This window comes from Natator depressus, chromosome 2 (genome assembly GCF_965152275.1).
Source record: "Natator depressus isolate rNatDep1 chromosome 2, rNatDep2.hap1, whole genome shotgun sequence".
NCBI lineage: Eukaryota > Metazoa > Chordata > Testudines > Cheloniidae > Natator > Natator depressus.
The window spans coordinates 131,597,534-131,617,504 of NC_134235.1; the positions used below are offsets into that span (position 1 = coordinate 131,597,534).

A 19,971-nucleotide genomic window follows, 5' to 3' on the forward strand; every position below is an offset into this window, starting at 1 on the left:
GCTAATCTTCCATGGGACAGCTAACCAGAGGTAAGCCCTGGCTTAATTTACATAGGCAAGGACCTGGGGGAGGGTGCACAGCAGCCAAACAGCTGGCCCCATTTCCCTTTGCCCAACCAATGGCCAAGCAGAGAAGTGAAGGGAAGGATTGGGGGAGTGGAGGGGAGAGCCCCTGCCTCCCCCATTCTGCTACACATGTGTTTTGGATTCTCTCATTCACAGCTGTCCAGTCAAAGTACCTCCCCTGCTACTTAGGGTTTATAACTCAGCCATTAACAATTCCCTTGGGCTGAAACTCAGCATATAAGTTTTCATCTGCAAGTGATTATTTTAAAGAAAGGTGGATCCAAATTCTGCTCTGAGTTACAGCAGTATAAATTCAGATTAACTCCTTTGCATTGGAGTTATTCCACATTTATACTTGTACAAACGAGAGCAGAATCAAGCCCATTGCTAGTGGAATCATTAAGAATAAAATCCTGCTCTGATGCCCTTTTGCTGTGTTGGACAGAACAGCCTCGGGAACATATGGTGAGATGCACACTGCTATTCCTTTGAAAAGGAGCATTGCATCCCCTTGGTTGGTGCATGCTGCATACACAAGTGAGGCTGGAGAAATGGCCCTGACCCTTGAGTAGCACCCAGCACCCCTTTGTGGTTGTGGAATGCCATTGGCTGCAGTAGCTCATTCTTCTTACCCTCCTTGGTAGCTCTCCAGATCATTGAGGGCTTGATTCACTGCTGCCTTTGCAGTCATTTGCACCTGGGCAAAGCAAGCGTGAGATGTTACCGCATAGGAGTAGCAGTGTTTTGCACTCACTTTGCCCGGGGTAAATGACTACAGAAGGTGTAAGGCAAGGGAGAATCAGGCCCCTTCTTTCTCTTTGTCTCCTCGCCCTCAGGGGCCCTGAACAACACATGATTTGTTCAGAAGTTTAAAATGAAAAGAAATAAAACTGGTGACGGTATCAGATTCATTACGACAACCTGGTTATTGATTTGTAATGACCCTGATTCAGAGTAGTCTCTAGATCCGATCTCATGAGGTGTGGTGAGCAGCCTCCTATCCCACTGACTTGGGTGGCAGTGGGAGTCCAGGATGTTAGCAGCTCATGAGGTCAGTCAAGAGCTGCATGTGAAAATGGAATATATCATCAGCCTAACTTTGTTCAGGCTCACTTGCCTTCCCTGTTACGTTTACAAAGTGATTGCCATGAGTACTATCCTCTATTGTCAGAGATCAACAGGGTTATCCAAGTTGTCCTGAAATACAGCATTCACACAGGGTAAGCATGGATAAAGTTTACATTTTTTCAAGAGGTAAATATTTATTTTACTGCTAGAAGCTGGAGCCTTTTCTATGTAATATTTGCTGCTTGGTTCTTTTGCCCTCTTTGTTCTGTAGCAAACAATGGTTAACCAGACACACTGGAAATAATGGTCAAGTTTCAAATTGCATCAGCATTTGCTTTCTTTGCCCCCACTGTAATAGATTTACAAAAACACCTCAGTATCTCCTTGAATAGAATGGGGGAACATTCAATTGAAAGTTCAGTGAAGGGGGGAATTTTTCATGTAAACAATACATGTCAGAAGAGGGATGATGACTTCATTGGCGACCTTTATTTCCAATTAGATGAGGTAATAATACATTAGATAATCTATGTTATATTGTGTATTTTATCATTCAGAATTCTGTTAGTGCTGAGGAGAAAATGGTGTGTGTGTATAATTACACAATATATATGTAATCTGTTTTATTTTTTAAGTGAGTATTGTAAACTTGATGTTTTCTTGCTAAGGATATTATAGGAATTTTATTTAATAGAGAAACATGCCTCTGATACAGTGTATGTTAAGTTAAATTACAGCTACACTTAGTAAAGTACATATGTTACAGATATACTCTCAACGTGAATTTTATTCATTGATTTTTAAAAAAAAATCTAGTTTCTGAAAGAGCGTTCTTTAAACACAATTTTAATGTTACTTTCTAAAGAACTTTTGAAATTCAAGAGCTAGGTTTTTCTGTGCCCTTGTTGATTTAGTATCTTTCTTATAAGTGTCTTTTCATTAAGAGAGAAACTGACTCCATATAAGAGCGAGAATGAAACCGAATATACACAAAATGCTGTCAAATGCACAGAATAGAAAAACTGGGGGAAAATGGGAGGAGGGGAGATTATTTTTGCTAACTTCTTTCAGTAACAATGTTATCTTATGCCTGGATTGTGCATTGTGATTTGCATGGGCACAGCAATGCACACATGTAGATCACAATGCAGGACAGAATTCTTAAGTGTTACTTGTAACTACAACAGGTTCAGCATTTTGAGACAGAAATGAGATTTTCAAGTTGATGGTGTACCTTTATAAACAGAGCTGTCTTCATGCTGATTAGTAACTCTTCTCAGTACTTTTAATCAAAAGGGCAAACAACAGAGCAGTGTGTCACCTCACATGTTAAGACCTGTATCTCCATTAGCATAACTGACTCTATCATGGAAAAGCTTGTACTGTTGTAATTTCTAATCTAGATCACTAGGTGCTGCTCTAGGGCCTGCCTGCAATGCTTAGTTTTGAGAGGGCTAAAGTGAAGGACTTACAAAAAAGCTGTTTATAAAGTACTGTCTTCTTTTCTACCTTTGTTTTAGGACTCACTGCATTCCTTAATGGCAACATTAAGTTCCTCTAATCCTTTCTTTGTTCGATGTATCAAGCCAAATATGCAGAAGGTAAGATTTAAAACGCTATCTGTCTGAGTTGCTTTTCCAAGTACATAGGGCCCAGTGCTCCATATCTTGTCATTTACACCTATGCAAATCAGAATAGTAGCATTTTGGATTCACTGTCACAGGTACAAATGACTCCAAAAAATGGTGGCAGGTTCTGGAGAAGTCTCCAGACTTCTGCAGCTCTTGTGTCTGGGTTTTTTCGTAGCAAGCTATTTCACATGCACTGTATACAACTAGAATAACCATTACCGCAGTAAAATCTGTTTTAAGTGACTGCCCAAAGATCTGACAAAAATCACTTACCTCACCATGTTGGTCTTCTAATAAAGATGGAGCAGAATTGTACTCAATACACTTGGGGATTTTACAGTAACAGTCTCTTACAGCAGGAAATTGCGAAATAAAGATGGTCACTTGTACAGGTTCCACTGTGCTATTGCTGTTCTGCTTACTACAATTTAATTTTTAAAAATACGGTTTATTTCCTTTATGACTTTCAATCCAGTAATTTGCGGGGTTTGCTTCACTGTATTTTCTTTATCATCTGCCACTTAACCTTTCAGTTTCTGTAAAATACCAGGTGAAGTCATGTTTGTTCTTATGTTGTAGTTCTGAGACACATAAGTACTTAAAAGAGAAAAAAAAATGTTTCAAAGAGATTAATATTCAGTGTACCAAGTTGCCAGGCAAGTATGGGAATGTGGGGCCCTCTCGGAAATCAAAAAGTTTGAGATCTAGGAGTCAAATGCTACCCTGATCCTAAAATGTCAAAGTAGTCCTTTTTAATTTGCCTATCATGGTGTGATGTTTAATGTTGAAATTGCAACAGGCAAAGACATTAACAAATGTTAAGCTTTCACTGTATAGTCTGCAGACTGTAGCTAGAAATACACTATCTTGTGACAACCCCAGTGTCTGATTTATCAGGACTGTAAAACATCAAGGAAGTTGGCTAGATTCCACTGAAGATTTTATGGCTGTCTTTCCCCAAAGCTTTAAAATGTGTTAGCTGCTAACTGTCCTTCAAGTTTTCTTTATAAGGGGAAAACTTTAACCTAGGCTGTGGGGTTTCAAATGATGTGTCTGTGACGCCTCCCATGCAATATCTGGGCATTGTGGGGAAATGTCCTGATGCTGGCTCTGCGTGCATCTCGAGACCAACTGTTCTCAGCCTTGGGGCCTCTAGGGTGCTGAGGCCAAAATCTAAACATAAAAATCCTTCAGCTTCGTATGTAGCTGGTGGCTAGGACCAGTGAGGGCACACTTAGTCAAGGGCCCACTTAGTCAAGTCACAGAACTGCTCAGGGTGGGATTCATGCATCTGAGAAGACTATTCCCCCTCTTGCTGCAAGGACCCACAAAGCCCTGATCAATCCCCTCTTCTACTGCCACTTGGGAATAACAGGGGCCCTTTTGTATCTTCTTGCAACCAGGAGCCCTGAGCAAGCCCCACCCAACAGCAGCAAAAGTGCAAGGACCACAGATGAATGATGCAAGGATCAGTCTCATTGCATTATGTTGCTTGCATCACTTGTGCATGATCCTTGTATTTTGCCAGCATGGCTCTTTCAATTCTTAATGCTGTTGCCACCAGGAAAGAGAGCACAAACACTCTTGCCTCCAGCTCCCGCTGGGGAGCCAGAGAGTCCTCGGCAGCCCCCTTCCTTGCCTCTTGCTACCACTGTCTGGGAACAATAGGGCCCTGTGTAGCCCTCCCTCCTCATCCTGCCAGTGACAGAGATAAGGTGAGAGGGGGAATACATTAGGGGAAAAGAGTGGGAATAAGGAGAGTGGGAGCTCACCGAGTACCACCTCCAAAGTAAGTAGTTTTTCCTCTCATCCTGAATCATCTTAAAGGCTCCTTCACCTACTACTCTGAACCCCCCAGTACCTCCCATCCAGCACCCCATTACTTCCCACCCGGTCCTCTCCACCCAGCATTCTTACCCTAGCCTGCCCAAGTTTCGTAAAATATGCTGCCATCCTAATCTTTGCATACATTTAATTAAAAATCCTCTCAAAATTAGCAACTGCGAAGGAGTCTGGGCCATTGCTATAAAGAATCCTGGAACCTAGGCTTCAGCAAGAGTCTATAGCTAGTTGTGGGATAATGTGTGGGAACAGATTGGGAACTCCTTTCCTAGATAGTTCCTTTCAATGTGTTAATAAACAAAATCAGCAAAATCTTGTTTCCAAAGAGTTTATTCCCTAGTTTTCTTCTTGCCTTGCTGTGATCGTAAATTTAAGTTAAATCAATGTAAGATGACTTTGCTGAAAAATAAGCCCTGTTTGAAGAACTAGATTGATGGCTTAGTTACTAAGAAAGGAGTCAAAAATGTTCTAACTAGCAGCGCCAATTCATACAAGATTTCATGGAAAAGAGGAGGGGCAGGCAACCAAAAATTTCTGACAATGGCAATTTCCATTCAGTTTAAGGTTCAAAAATCAGTGTCAGGAAATTACTGTTTTTAAATTTAACCCATTGTGCGCGGGCTTTTTTTCCTCCTGTGTCTCAATAAAACCACTTCTATTTATTCATCTTTTTATTTCTGTACTATTATTTTTGTGAATAAGAGTAAAATCGTGTAGGCTGAATTTAAGGTACTTTTTTCAGAAAAGGAAGTTGTTTAATGTGTCACTATAAAGCAGGGCTTTTATTATTTATAGTTCCTGAGATTGCAAATTTCAAAATGATATGAGGAGTTGTTCTGGTCTTATTTTCCCTCGGATCTACTTTGGATTTAGTGGGGCAAACATCCATGTCACTTCTATTGGTTGTACATCAGTGTAACTGCAGTGAAGTCACTGGAGTTGGTCCTCATTTAAACTGTTGTAAGATTAGGATCAGGCCCCACTTACCCAGATTTACCCCTGTAACTCAGTTGAATTCAGTGGATTTACACTTCGATTGACATTTTTTAAATAGGAATTTTCCGAAGACAACCACTCCCTGAAAACTGCTTGTAACCTATTGTTTAACTTCTTCAGGTTCGGGTCCTTTGTAACTGGTACTGTCAGGTGATTTTCCTTTGCAAAAAAAAAAAGTATTGCATGATTTATATTGGCTGAGAAAGGTGTGTCAGTTTGTGTAACTCCAAGACAGCTTGGCTAAAAGAAAATTTAGCCTTGTGCTTGCATTACTAGGGAATTGATGTCATGTATGTGAGTCAGACTGCAAGCTTTGATAGGTAGACTTGACTGCATGAGCTATTTAGATTAGCTGCTAAGACGGAGAAACAAGGGTTGGAAGAACAAGAACTTAGTGACAGTACCTGTCCTTGTCATGTATTGTTTCTGCTCCTACTTTCTACTCTAGGTAAGCAAATAAAGAAGTAACACCTTTTAAATAATGATAAAGTCACCTTTTAAATAATGATGGTACTTAGCATATGTGGCGTTTGTAAAGTAATGAATGGTATAAAAGGAGACATAGCTACTTTTGCTGCCTTTTGAAACACTACTGCATTATGGAAAGAGGCACAGGAGAGAATCAGAGAGGCGATGATAAAAAAGGAGAGAAACCTTCCTAAACCACTTGTTGCCCTTTTGATTTAGTACACACAGCTTACATCCATTAGTGAGAAAGTCCGTGATATTTCCAGAGGGCAATAGATTAAGAGCTTCAGTACAGTAAACACATATTTGGACTCCTTAGTAAAGGAGATCAGACAGATGGAAGATAAAATTCAAAACTTTGAAAAGCAGAAAATTACAATAGCAATACTCCACGTTCTGTGCTGTACATCAGAGTTTGTTAATAGTGGACAAGAGATTTGATAATTTGTAACAATTATTGAAGTTGTAATTGATTAAGAAGTTGATTTTTATCAAATGTTACAGAGGCAGGCAAGGACAATCCACTAAATGAAGCAAACCACTAGGCATTTACATATCAGAGCAGAATCTGCCCTCATTAGAGCTACTCCCTAAAGGGAGCACACAGAGTGCATAACCTTTTGTCCTAAGGCATTTCAGCAAACAAGCCGTAGATGGAAGAATAAGAGTCCTGTTCATCTTTCTTGGGAGACCCCTAAACAATCAGTGCATCTGTTTTCACATTTTTCAGTCTGAGTTCTGCTGTAGGCATAGCATGGAAACTGCTCTATGCTGTGTGATTAATTAATTTTTTCTGCTAATGAAGGGTCCTTCTCCCTCATTCTTGACCTCAATGCAACTTTGAGCACTGTGCTTCCTGCCATCCTGGTGAACTTTATCCACAATGACTTAGGTGTCTCTCGGTTCCTCCTGTTGTGATTCCACTTTTAACTATCAAACTGCTCATACACTGTATCTGATGGTGAATTCTCCTCTGTAGCAAGGCCCTTGCTCTAAAGAATCCCAAAGTTTCATTCTTCCTCTTTTCCATCTTTCATTTTTGAACCTTTTGTACCTTTACGCTCCTCAACCACCATCTCAATTGATAATGTTCACAGTTGTACATATCTTCCAATGCAATGCCTTTAGCATGACTCCTTCCTGTTAACTCACTCTGTCTTCAGACTGATCCATGGAAATTTAGGTTATTGACTTTCTATGCTGAATGTCTCAAAGACTGAAGTTTGTCTCTTGGGCAGGAGGAGCACTCTCAAACTCAGGTCCATCTTCTCAGTCTCCTTTCCTAATTCAGACTTGCTACTTGTCTTTACTGTCTGTAACACTGGCATAATTCTTAACCAGATTCCTGCTCCTCTGCAATCCCCTATGTCTGTCTAGCATGACCTCTTAAACATTGCCCACATATGTCATTGTCTCAGCTTCCCCTCTTCTGGAATCCTCATCCATTCCTTCATCTCTTCTTACCTTGACTATTGTAACTGTCTTCTCTATGACTTCCCCAAGTCAGAGCTCTTCAGACTGCTGCATGTGCAGAATGGTTCTGCCTGTCATCTTCTTCAAGTGCTCATGTGTATTCCACAATAGGTGTGCGTGCTCGTCACATGCACCGGTGTTGGAAGTTTTTCCCCTAGCAGTACCTGTAGGGGAGCGCCGCTAGCGATCCCTGGAGTGGTGCCTCCATGGTGCGGTATAAGGAACGCTGCATTCTCCCCCCCCTCAGTTCCTTCTTGCCGCCAGTGAAGGTGCTTCAGAACTGCTCTGCTCCAGCTTTGCTGTAGCTTGTCCCCAGAACTCTTGTTTGTTCAGTGTATGTGACCTGTAGTTAGTACTCCATTAGTTTTAGTTTAGTTTAGCTAGTGTGCCCGGGCCGGGGCATGCCCCGCACCCCAGGTTTTAAGTCGTGCGACACTTGTAGGCGCCCGATGCCAGTGAGTGATCCGCATGCAGGCTGTTTACGCTGTTTGGGTGAAACCCATCTCAGTGATCGCTGCAAGATTTGAAAGTCTGTTAAGCCTCAGACCGAGCGAGAGAGACGACAGGCTCCGGGCTATCCTCATGGAATCGGCATCGACTCCGGCGCGCCGCTTCAAGTCAGCACAGGGCACCGCGGTTTCGGTGTGTGGCGACCCTCCGGCGCCATCTACTAGTCGGCACCATTCCCCGTCCATGGGGCACGCCAAGAAGGCTAAGAAGAGGCCTTCTCCACCACGGCACCGGGGTAAATCTGGACAGAGACTAGACCCATGTTGGGCAGTCCTCAACCCCCATTGGTCTCTAGGCCTCTGACTCAAGTCAAGCGGAGTAGTCCGGCCCGTTCGGAGCAGGCTTCCCCAGATGTCCGGATGCCCTCCACGCCAGAGGCCCTGCAGGTGGCTCGGGACGTGATGTCCATGCAGTCCAGAGGCAAGCCACTGCTGGGATCTCCGCAGTCACCCCCGACTCGGTCTCGGTCAAGGGAATGTTCCTGACGCCGTTTGCCACTCAGCGACCGTTCCATGCGTAGTCCACGTGGGTCGCCATCAACTCCCACCAGGTTGTCTATCTGGGTTCCGTTTGACAGAGACTCGGGGCTCCGCTCTGCCTTGAGGAGCGGACACTGACGGGACCAAGGCAGATGTAGCCGAAGGTCCTCATCTCGAAGGGGCTATCATAGCCGGTCACGACACAAACGTCGACGCAGTTCCCGTTTGTCACCTTGCTCCAGGACCCCGCCACAGCACGGCTCCCGCAGCCCCGGGCATTGATAGCTGGCGATTCACTGTTGCGGATCCGCCCACCAGAGCCGATCGCAAAGCAGCTGTTACCGGCGGTACCATTCCTCCATGTTGGAGTTACGGTCTCGGGGTCGGCACCACTCCCGGCGCCGCCGATCTTCCCGGTTCAGGGACAGCAGTAGCTCGTATGTCAGCCCGGCCTCCCTGCGTAGCCGCCCATCGATGGGTCAGGCCAGCCAGGCCAAACAGCCTGCTCTGCCGGTGCCACAGCAGGTGAAGTGGCACCGGGCCCCGTGGCTGGCCCAGTGGTACCAGTGGGCATCGTGGCCCCCGACACAGCCCCCGTTGGGGGCTCGCTCGGTGGCCGGAGCTTCGGACCGGCCGTTGGCCTCCCTCTCCCAACCTCCGAGGAAGGAGTCGGTGGGACGTGCATCCTCAGTGCTGTGCCTGGAGAGCAACTAGGTAGTGGACCCTCCAGTGCCGGTGGACACGCAAAGTACCGCACCTTCCTCCTCGCTCTCCCCTGATGAGGTGATTACGGTCCCTCCTTCCTCCATCCCGCAGGAGGACTCTAAAGCCCACAAAGAGCTATTGAAAAGGGTGGCCTCAAACCTCAACCTTCAGAGGAGGAGCCCTTGGACTCCCTTTTTAACGTCCTGTCCGCCTCGGTACTGGGCAGGGTGGCCTTGCCTCTCCACGAAGGGGTGGCAAAAATTTCAAATGCCTTGTGGCAAACCCCGGCCTCATTGGCCACCCCATCTCTAAGAGAGTGGAAGGCAAGTAATTTGTGCCTGCCAGAGGACATGAATACCTATACACCCGCCCTGCTCCTAACTTCCTGATGGTCGAGTCGGTCAACCACAGGGCCAACCAGCCCCTACTCCGAAGAATAAGGATTCAAGGAGGCTGGATTCATTTGGGAGAAAAATTCATTCGTCCTTGAGCTTCCAGTTATGGGTGGCAAACCATCAGGCTCTCCTGGGCCGGTATGAGTTCAATCTGTGGGGCTCTCTGCCCAAGTTCGAGGACTCCCTCCAGGAGTGTGGCAGGAAGGAGTTCAAATCGCTGGTGGAGGAGGTTACAGCAGCTGCCAGGCCAACCCTGCTGGCAGCGTCGGATGTGGCGGACACGGCCATGTGGTCCATGGCCTCTGCTGTGTCCATGAGAAGGGCGTCATGGCTCCTGCTTTCTGGGCTGTCCAGTGAGGCACAGACCTCCTTGCAGGACCTCCCGTTTGACGGCAAGGCTGTGTTTGCAGAACAAACGGATATAAAACTGCATGGCCTGAAAGACTCCCACACCATGCTTCAGACTCTGGGCCTCTATGTTCCGGCTCCAGCTAAACCTAAGTTTAAGTCACAGCAGGCTCCTGCCTAGGCCACCCACTCTAAATATGAGCCCCCTTACAAAAAGGCGTGGGACTATAAGAAGCACCTGCAGAGGCAGTCTCAGCCTGCCCCCCAGCCTGGGTCCTCCCAAGGGCAAAGGGGCAGGGAAGCGGTGGTTTTGATGGGACGCCCGGGGGCACCCTACCAGTTCACATCCGGGATCCACCCACAGTAAAGCTTCCCTTCTCCAGTTGGTTGTGTGCTTTCCTCCCATAATGGTCGCAGCTGACCTCGGACAGATGGGTCCTCAACACCATCTCCCGGGGTTACATTTTCCAGTTTACTCCTCCCACCCAACCACCCTCAGCCCCTGTCCCTCCTGGGGGACCCCTCTCATGAGGCTCTGCTCGAGCAAGAGGTGGGGCGGCTCCTTGGCCTAGGAGCGGTGGAAAGGGTGCCAGCGGAGTTCGAATGCAAGGGGTACTACTCCCGCTATTTCCTTATCCCAAAGGCCAAAGGGGGGCTCAGGCCCATCCTGGACCTGCGAGGCCTGAACCAGTACATGGTAAGGCTCAAGTTCCGTATGGTCTCCCTGGCCTCCATCATCCCCTCCCTGGATCCTGGGGACTGGTACACTGCCCTCGATCTGCAGGATGCATACTTTCATATTCATATATTTGAGGGGCACAGACGCTTCCTCTGTTTCATGGTTGGGCAGGAACACTACCAGTTTATGGTCCTCCCGTTTGGCCTGTCCACTGCACCCAGCGTGTTTACAAAGTGTATGTCGGTGGTGGTGGTGGCCTACCTCAGGTGCCATGGGGTCCAGATCTTCCCCTATCTGGACAACTGGTTGGTCAAGGGCAGCTCCTGGTCGCAGGTGTGGGATCATGTGGCATTCCTTCTGTCCAGCTGCGCCACTCTGGGCCTGTTGGTAAACGACACCAAGTCCATGTTAGTCCCGGTGCAACACATAGAGTTTATCGGGGTGGTCCTGGACGCCACGTTGGCCAGAGCCTCCCTCCCACTGGACAGGTTCGAGACCCTGAAAGGGATCATTGACAGAATCACAGGGTTTCCGGTGACAACAGCCAGAGCGTGTCTCCAGCTCTTGGGTCAGACTCAGGATGAGGCCCCTCCAGCTATGGCTGGCCTCGGCATTCTCCCAGGCCAGAGACAGGATGGACAAAGTCCTCACTGTGCCCGAACCAGTGATCGCCTCTCTACGACGGTGGTTCTCCGCGGGGAACATGCTCCACGGGGTCACGTTCAGGGGCAGGCCCCCATCAGTGGAGCTGGTGTCCCACGCATCGGACCTGGAGTGGGGAGCCCATGTGGGGAACGCTGAAACCCAAGGTCTGTGGTCTTTGCAGGACCTGGTCCTCCACATAAATGTCAAGGAGCTCTGGGCGGTCCGGCCGGTGTGCATGGCCTTCCGCTCGCACCTGGAGGGCCGGGTGGTCAGGGTTCTCACGGACAACACGGCCTCTATGTTTTACATCAACGGGCAAGGCGGGGTCCAATCCTCTTCCCTCTGCCAGGAAGCCCTCAGGCTGTGGGACTTCTGTATAGCCCACGACATTTGCCTAGAGGCCTACCACCTACCAGGCGCCTGGAACTCGCAGGCGGATTGCTTGAGCAGGGATTTCTCTCAGCACGAGTGGTCTCTTTACCCAGAGGTGGTGCACAGACTTTTCCGAGAGTGGGGAGTTTCCCAGGTGGACCTGTTTGTGGCTCAGCAGAACCGTCGCTGTCCCCGGTTCTGCTCCGGGGGGTGGGCTGGGACGGGGCGCTATCTCTGATGCTTTCCTCCTGTCCTGGTTGGGCCGGTTCCTCTGTGCCTTCCCCCCGCTCCCGCTGATAGGCAAGGTCCTGGAAAAAATAAACACGGACAGGGCCCGGGTCCTCCTGATTGCCCTGGCGTGGCCCAGGCAGCATTGGGACGGGACCCTCACGAGCCTGGCGGGCGCCCCGCCGTGGCCGTTGCCGTCCCACCTGGACCTGCTCTCCCAGGACCAGGGCCGCCTCCTCCACCCCAACCTAGCGGCACTCCACCTCACGGCGTGGCTGCTCAATGGTTAGGACGGGAGGAAAGGACGTGCTCGGAAGGAGTTCAGGGCATCCTCTTGGAAAGTAGGCGACCCTCCACACACCGAGTCTGCTTGTCAAAGTGGTCTTGGTTTCCCCTGTGGCTGCCCCGATCCAGCTAATTTTGGACTACCTCTTTCACCTTAGGGCCCTGGGCCTGGTGCCCTCATCCATCAGGGTGCACTTGGCGGCCATATCGGCCTTCCACCTGCCGGTGCAGGGCCACACGGTATTCTCCCATGCTATGACTGGCCGATTCCTTAAGGAATTGGATCGTCTCTTCCCGTACGTTAGGCCCACAGTGGGACCTGAACCTGGTGCTGGCCTGCCTCACGGGCCCCTTGTTTGAGCCGCTAGCTATGTGCTCCTGGTCGCACCTCTCCTGGAAGGTAGCCTTCCTGGTGGCGGTCACGTCAGCTAGGCGGGTCTTGGAACTCCGGGCCCTGACCTCCGAGCCCCCGTACACGGTATTCCATAAGGATAAGGTCCAGCTCCGCTCACATCCTTCGTTCCTCCTAAAGGTGGTCTCTGCCTACCACATGGGTCAGGACATTTTCCTACGGGTCCTCTGCCCTAAGCCTCATGTGTCCAGTGAGGTGCGCTGCCTCCACATGCTGGATGTGAGACGAGCTCTGGCCTTTTACCTGGAGCAAACTAAGCCATTCAGGAAGTCCTCGCAGCTGTTCATCACCTTGGCTGAGTGCATGAAAGGTCGGCCGATCTCCACTCAGCAGCTCTCCAACTGGATCACCTTGTGCATCCGTACCTATGACCTGGCGGGAATCCCCCGGCGTCAGTTGTGCGGGCACACTCGACTAGGGCTCAGGCCTTGTCGGCTGCCTTTTTGGCCCATGTCCCCATTCAGGACATCTGTAGGGCCACCACATGGTCTTCAGTTCACACTTTCACCTCTCATTATGCGATCGTCTCCCAGACCAGGGAGGACGCCGGGTTTGGCAGGGCAGCGCTCCGTCCCAGAAATTTGTGAACTCCTACCCACCTCCAAAAGATATAGCTTGGAATCACCTATTGTGGAATACGCATGAGCAATCACTCGAAGAAGAAAAGACAGTTACCTTTTCCATAACTGGTGTTCTTTGAGATTTGTTGCTCATGTCTATTCCACACCCCGCCCTCCTTCCCCTCTGTTGGCGTTGTCTGGCAAGAAGGAACTGTGGGTGGGGGGAGCACACAGCACCCCTTATACCGCACCATGGAGGCTCCACTCCAGGGGCCGTTAGGGGCACTCCCCTATGGGTACTGCTAGGGGAAAAACTTCTGACACCGGTGCACATGGCGAGCACGCACACCTATTATGGAATGGACGTGAGCAACACATCTCGAAGAACACCAGTTACAGAAAGGTAACTGTCTTTTCTCACATGTACAAAGAAGCATGGTCACATCACCTTCATCCTCAAAAAACCCCATTAGTTCCTTAAGGATCTTGTTCTAAATCAGCCAGCTTGGGTGAAATCCCCCTGGGCACAATGAACTAGATGACAGGCTGTGGCATATTAATTTTTAAACTGGGTTTCAAACTGACCTCTAATACTGCACCCTAATTACCTGTTTGCTTCAGTCGCCAAGTTTGATTAGGCTTCTGAACAGCTACAACTGCTGCCACAAATAATTGAGCCTACTGCTATTTGCATTTATTTGTGGGTGAAATATTGCATCTGCAGTACCTGAGGGTGTTTGGGAAAATTTAGATCTAAATGTCCAAATAGAAGTGCAGCTCAAAAATCCAGTCCCAATGGGCAACAAAAGATTTATTGGTTTCTGTGTGAATCTAAAGGAATACGGTTCTGTGGCAGACTTGGAGCAGCAGTGTAATAAACTAAGAATACTGATATGTAATAATTCTGTGAATACAGTATGTGACCTAGTCAGTGAAGAGAGGTTACTGTATAGTTATATTGCATTATTAGACTACTCTGAGTGAATTTACTGATCTAGCTTAATAGGGGGACTGTTGGAGAAACAAGCAGGAAGGCAACACAATGACTCCCAGATAAGAAAACTCCAATGTGCACTTGAAATACTGTTATAAGAACTGGCCAAAATAGTTACAACAGGATCCAGTCTGGGAGGTTCCTTCCCATCATGGTGTGATTCAGGAGGGGCAAGGAAAAGCTCTGACAAAGAAACCCCTAGAAAACCTTGCTTTTTTTACATTATAACAAACAAGTACCATCATTGCTAGTTATCAGGCCTTAGCTAAAACCAGATGAAACAGTGAAATCTGCTCTCTTTGTGATTTTCTTCTGGTCTACCTTTGCCATATTTCTGCCTAACTACTGGACTAAGCAATTATTTATAATAAACTAAACAAACCAATTATTTACTGCACTTGGGGTATCCAATTAATGTCAGTGGGGAAAACTATTAGCTTCGAAAATCCTACATCCTGTGTCCAGCAAAGTTGCAAACCTTGGTTTGTCAGTGCTGGGAGTTAACAGATCAGAGGCTATAAACAGTTAACAAGTGACTGGTTCTCAGAGCAGGGGGATGATTCAAAAGGCTGAGCATCTTTTAAAGACACTCTCCCTAAAGGACACAGGAGTGATAAAGGGGATAGATTACGCCACCCACCTCTTTAAAAGGTCTCAGGATAGGGGGGGTTATAGGAAGGTTAGACCTACCAGGGTCCCCATGTAGAAGCTAGACATGTGCGTAGTCCATTTTAATGTTTTAAAATCTCTTTCTCTCTGGTGCATTTGTTCTTAATACATAATAATGTGCTTTAACAATGCTGTTTGGTTACTGTTTGGTCACTGCTCCTGGAGGAACATAACACAGGCACTGAATATATTAGGCATGCTGAGGTAATCACAGTTAATACCAGGGGACTGCAGACCAAGGCCAGGTCTGAGAGTGGGAGAATTGTGTTGTTCCACCCTGAGAGAGGTGATAGCCTAAGACCTGAGAGGGGGGGCACTTGAAGAAGACCAGGAGAGGTCAGAGCTCCAGTTTGACTGGGAACTATGACAGGCTCATTATTCATCTTGTTGTTCTCCTTCCTATTTAAATTAAACCAAGAATATCATTTGGATTTGAAAACAAAACCAGTTTGGCCACTGAATGGACTTATGTTCTGGTAAGGGGAACCAAACCTGAATGTAGCGTCATGGCCCACATATGTTGTATAGCTGCTCCAAAACATACTTATCTCTTCATGAGAGTGGGTTATCTGGATGGATCTTCACTTCACTCTGGAGACATCTGAAGTCCTTCAAGAGACATGGATGTTCTGATGATACTGTGGCTCGTAACAGATACCAAACACCTGGATAGTTCTGTCCTTATGCTAGAAGACCACAGTAAGTGTTGGTCTGGGTAAAACTTCACAATAGCTGGGTAAGCTGACTTCCTTGAAGGACAAGTCAACAGTTTCCCTAAAAATGCAGCCTGTGCATCCAGCCGTATATCCTTTGGCACAAACGCATCAACCACTTATTGCGCTATTTATTCTTTCTAAATCACCCACTTACTCATAAGGCGTTATTGTTCTTAGGAAAGCCACGATTAGGCCTGGCATCCTGTCCAGCTGACATGCTTCTGAATTCAGCTACCTTCATTTTCAGACCTTGAATTTTTCAGAATTGTATTGTTTCAAAATCAATTCCTGTGAAGCGTGTCCATCTGTACCTTCTCCCGACACACTGCTCACGTAACGGGGCTGGGCACTGAAGAACTCCTTTGGGGAGAGGAGGTAGGGGACCCTTCTTCTATAGTTGTGGCGCAGCAACAGTACAGTTCCGAAGCTACTGTTGCAGTCCATATTGTGTAGGACGAGACGATGCATCCAGTGGCAGGTGTGCTGCACAGGTGGTGCCCGTCCCCTGCGTAGTCTCCCAACAAGCTTGCTCCCTCCTTGTGCAGCCACAATAGTTCTGCTGCCGAGGGTTTGTCCGTCAGTCCATACCTCTGAGTATAGCTGCCTTGAGATGTCGAAGTAATTCAGCCTTTTCTCCAGAACGTGCCGGAAGTTGGCTGACTGCCAACTGCAATTTATTGTGTGGATAATTCAGCTTTCTTGAACCAATGTTCATTAAGATGGGTTGCCTTATTAGTGGCAGAGAGCTTTATTGTTGTGTATGATTTGAAAATGCCCTGTAGCCATTGGAATACATTTTGATATTTGGTTATTACATCTTCTGATAATTTTATCACTGTCTTTTATGTGCGTGAAGTGCATTTGCGCAATCACACATGCAGATCATGTGTGTGGAATGTTTGCCTTTATAAACATCAAGCCATTTTTTTTTTTCTTTTTTCTTTGTGTGCTATGTCAGTTATGTACACATTTTCTTGCAGGTATACGGATCAAAACATTGTACTTTTGCAAAGTTATTCTCCAGCCTCAACCCCACTCCCCCCAAAACACCCCCAGATCGCTAGATCGAAATTCAAATCCTGTTTACCATATCGTCATGGTGACGGCACCAAGAAGATATGCATGGCCCATGATAAATAGCTATCCTTAATGCTCCAGAAGCACAACAGGAGAGCAGAGTATGTATTCTAGGAAAAACTTTTAAAGCTTCTTAGTCCCTGGCTATGCTATGTCCCTGTTGCATTTTTTCTCTGAAGGTCTAGGAATCCATTGGCTTTGAAACAGATTTACATTCTTGATATTCATAAGGTGAGATTAGCCCTCGTATACTGTTGGTCAGGGAGTATCTGCAGTGATTACTGTTGAGCCAACCCTTGCTAGGCGTGACTTCCCGTTGAGTAGCAGCAGGAATGAATTAAACAAGCTCAGCCAAAGATATCACATGAATGACTTGAAATACCAGCAAGCTGAAGAAAGCCCTGTTTTGTGTGTCTCGGTGGTCAGTGTGTGCGTGCGTGCGTAGCTGCAACAACTAAAGATGCAGCCTTTCACAATGGACAAAAACTGAAGGGGGGGAAAAGCCTCAAAGGTAGGGGGGTTTGTTTGAGCTGAGGTTTTAAAAAGTTTTCATCTTGTGTGCTGGAGCCTCAGTGGACTTGTAGAGGGAGAACACGTAGGTGACTGGAGTTTGCTGTTGCAGACTATATTAGAAATGTTTCTAGCCTTGCCATTTCTTTTAAAGAGGGTAAGTGCTGACTCAGTTTATAAATAACTAATCTAATCATATTTGTTAATGCCAAGGAAGCTGTATATCCACACAGACTGCTTTGGCAAGGATATTCCCTTTATGATTGAAAGGACTGATTGGTAAAAAAAAGAAAAAGAAGCAGAAAATAAATGAGCACATATTTTAAATTGAGCTGCGTATGTGTAAAAGGATAGAGAGGGTGGTGCTGCATTGATGCTTTGTGTTTTTGTACAGAAATATCCTTTCTCCTATCAAGCCAGTTCATTAAATAGTTATAGCTAAAAGCAGATATGCACCTCATTAAGCGTCAGCAGTTTTGAAACAAATTGTTCTGGTTGTACATTAGAATATAAAGCACATCTGTATTTTTGCTTTGATTGCATTATGGCCCACAAGAAAGCCAGAGGGTGAAATGGAAAGTATTAAAGTAGAATGAGTTGCTTGCTGCATGAGTCTGTTTTATACGAGCACCCACAAGTCTAAATGAATTTTGCAGTCTTACTGGAGAAACCTGATGGGGCACATTTGTTGAAAGGATGATTCTTTCTTCACTGGAGCAGAGGCAAAGCAATTTGCATGAAAGAGAATGCGGAGTAGTAACAAAGAGGCGATATTCTAACGCCTCTACATTTGAACCTGCCTTTTTAGCTGAGTTTATTTTTAACTTTTAACAGGTGTAAAAGTGGTGCTGCTTTGTGGGCCGCATTCTACTGAGTGGTGAGCACTCTCACTCTGGCTACAGAGGGAGATGAGGGAGCTCAGCATCTGGCAGGATCAGGCCCTTTAGATAGGAAAGCAAGAAGGTAATGATTGTACATTCAGCCTGAAGAAAATCTTAAGGGAGAAAACGATGATAATAAATTTTTGTAAACCGATTTTAAAGTATATGGGCTTGATCTTGCACCATTGAACTCAGCGTTTTACCATGGTCTTCAATAGGAGCAAGCTTAAATTCCCATTACAGATCTGGTGTGATGAACTGCACATGAAGCTTGGAAGCAGGATACTTCTAACTTGCAATCCTTGTTCTACCACTGGCATTCCATATGGTCTGGGCAAGGAGCTGCGCCTGTTTCCCCCCATCTGTAGTTATACTTGCTTATCTACCTCACTGGGGTGTCATGAAAATTTGTCAATGCTTGAACAGTGCTTTGATAATATAAAATGCTAAGTGGTGTATTGTTAGGTAGAGTATCATATATGTTTGGTATACCTTTCTTTTGCTAGAAATGGTTAGTAACATATGACTGGATATTTTGGGGGGTTATATATATATATATAAAATAGTTTTTCATTTTGCATTTGCTTTGTCATAAATTTATAGTTAAGAGCCTTGCACCTGGCCACCTTGCAACAAGTGAAGCAAAATAAATAATTATAAGAATGGTAATTTAGATTTTTTTCCTGTACAGCTAGGTCACACAGTATTTATCTAATAATTACAATATTGCCAAGCCTAAGTGCTTAAAAATCGTGAGTCAGGTCCCCAATAGCATGAGTTTGGTGTAAAAATCAGGAGTTCTCTCCCCCCCCCCCGCCCCCGCCAAATCTATTTTGATTTCTGTCTATATCTGTCTTTTCATTTTTGAGACTTTACAGTGCACTTCGGTCACATTTTAAAGCTTTTTCTCTTCCACCGTGAAGCTAGAAACCTACTTTTCTTTCTCCTTTTTGCACTGGAAGCTGAGTTTCTCTCCTAATCACAGGATTCCATAAGCAAGCAAGCTAGGACTTTAAGAAGAACACCGATTACTGTAATAAAATCACAAGGGTTGGCAACGCTTCAGTTATTTTACATTCACCTAATACTGTAGTCTGACTTCGGGAATACTTCTTGGTATCTCTGTGCGTGTCTTAAAGCATGTTTTTGTTACCTTTATACTGTCTGTTTCCCTTTCTCTAAAATTTCTGCGGAGTGATTTACAGGCCTAAAAAGCATGAAAATTTCCTCCAACACTATTCCACTTTAAAGATTGAATATTTGAGATACAATGAGCCAGATTCTGATTTCTGTTATACCAAACGGAATTTACTAGGTGTAAATCCTCAGTTTTTCTCTTGAAGTCAGTAGAGTTGTACCTATGTGACTAATCAGAGTCTGGCAGAATACTTTTTGCCCAAAATATGTTTGAGTTCATCTATGCTAAGGCATCTCTTTCAGGTTATAGCTTTATCAGTTCAGCAGATTTTGGCACCAGGAAGTACTGACTGGATAAGAAAGTAATAATGCAGAACTCTTTAGGGTCACATGACTATGTCAGCCACCTGAATTTTGTTATCCAGTCCAATGATGTAATAAATATTTTATTCTTGTCTTTGGTGCTGTGAAGTTACTGGTTTTGTTGCATGCAAGCCAAGAGAAACTTCTCCATATGGGAATGACTCAGGGCACCAAGAAATTCCTATAGGTTTATTATACCCATGGATTGTCAAATACACCTTTGCGTATTATATCCCACTGTGCTTCACTTGGTTAGCCCAAGTTTACCCTAAATTACACCCAGCATCATGTTATCTATTCCTCATTTCTGTGTGCTATTATCAGTGATCTCTCAGCTAACACCCATAAAAACTATCTATGTGTAGTGTAATTACATGAATAAACAATGGATTTCTAATGGCATTTTTGAGAGTGTACTCTGGAGACCAAAATATTTTACATTAAGAAGCAAGGAGCAAATAA

The 19,971-nt window shown here is 45.9% G+C and overlaps 1 protein-coding gene across 1 annotated transcript in view; it reads left to right on the forward strand.

Annotated features, from left to right (window-relative positions):
* MYO10 (myosin X) overlaps window positions 1-19,971 on the forward strand; it is a 273,342-nt gene that overhangs the window by 187,795 nt on the left and 65,576 nt on the right. Inside the window, exon 18 of the mRNA XM_074945009.1 lies at window positions 2,655-2,735. Within this exon, the coding sequence (XP_074801110.1) occupies window positions 2,655-2,735 (81 nt within the window). The remainder of the gene's footprint in view (window positions 1-2,654; window positions 2,736-19,971) is intronic.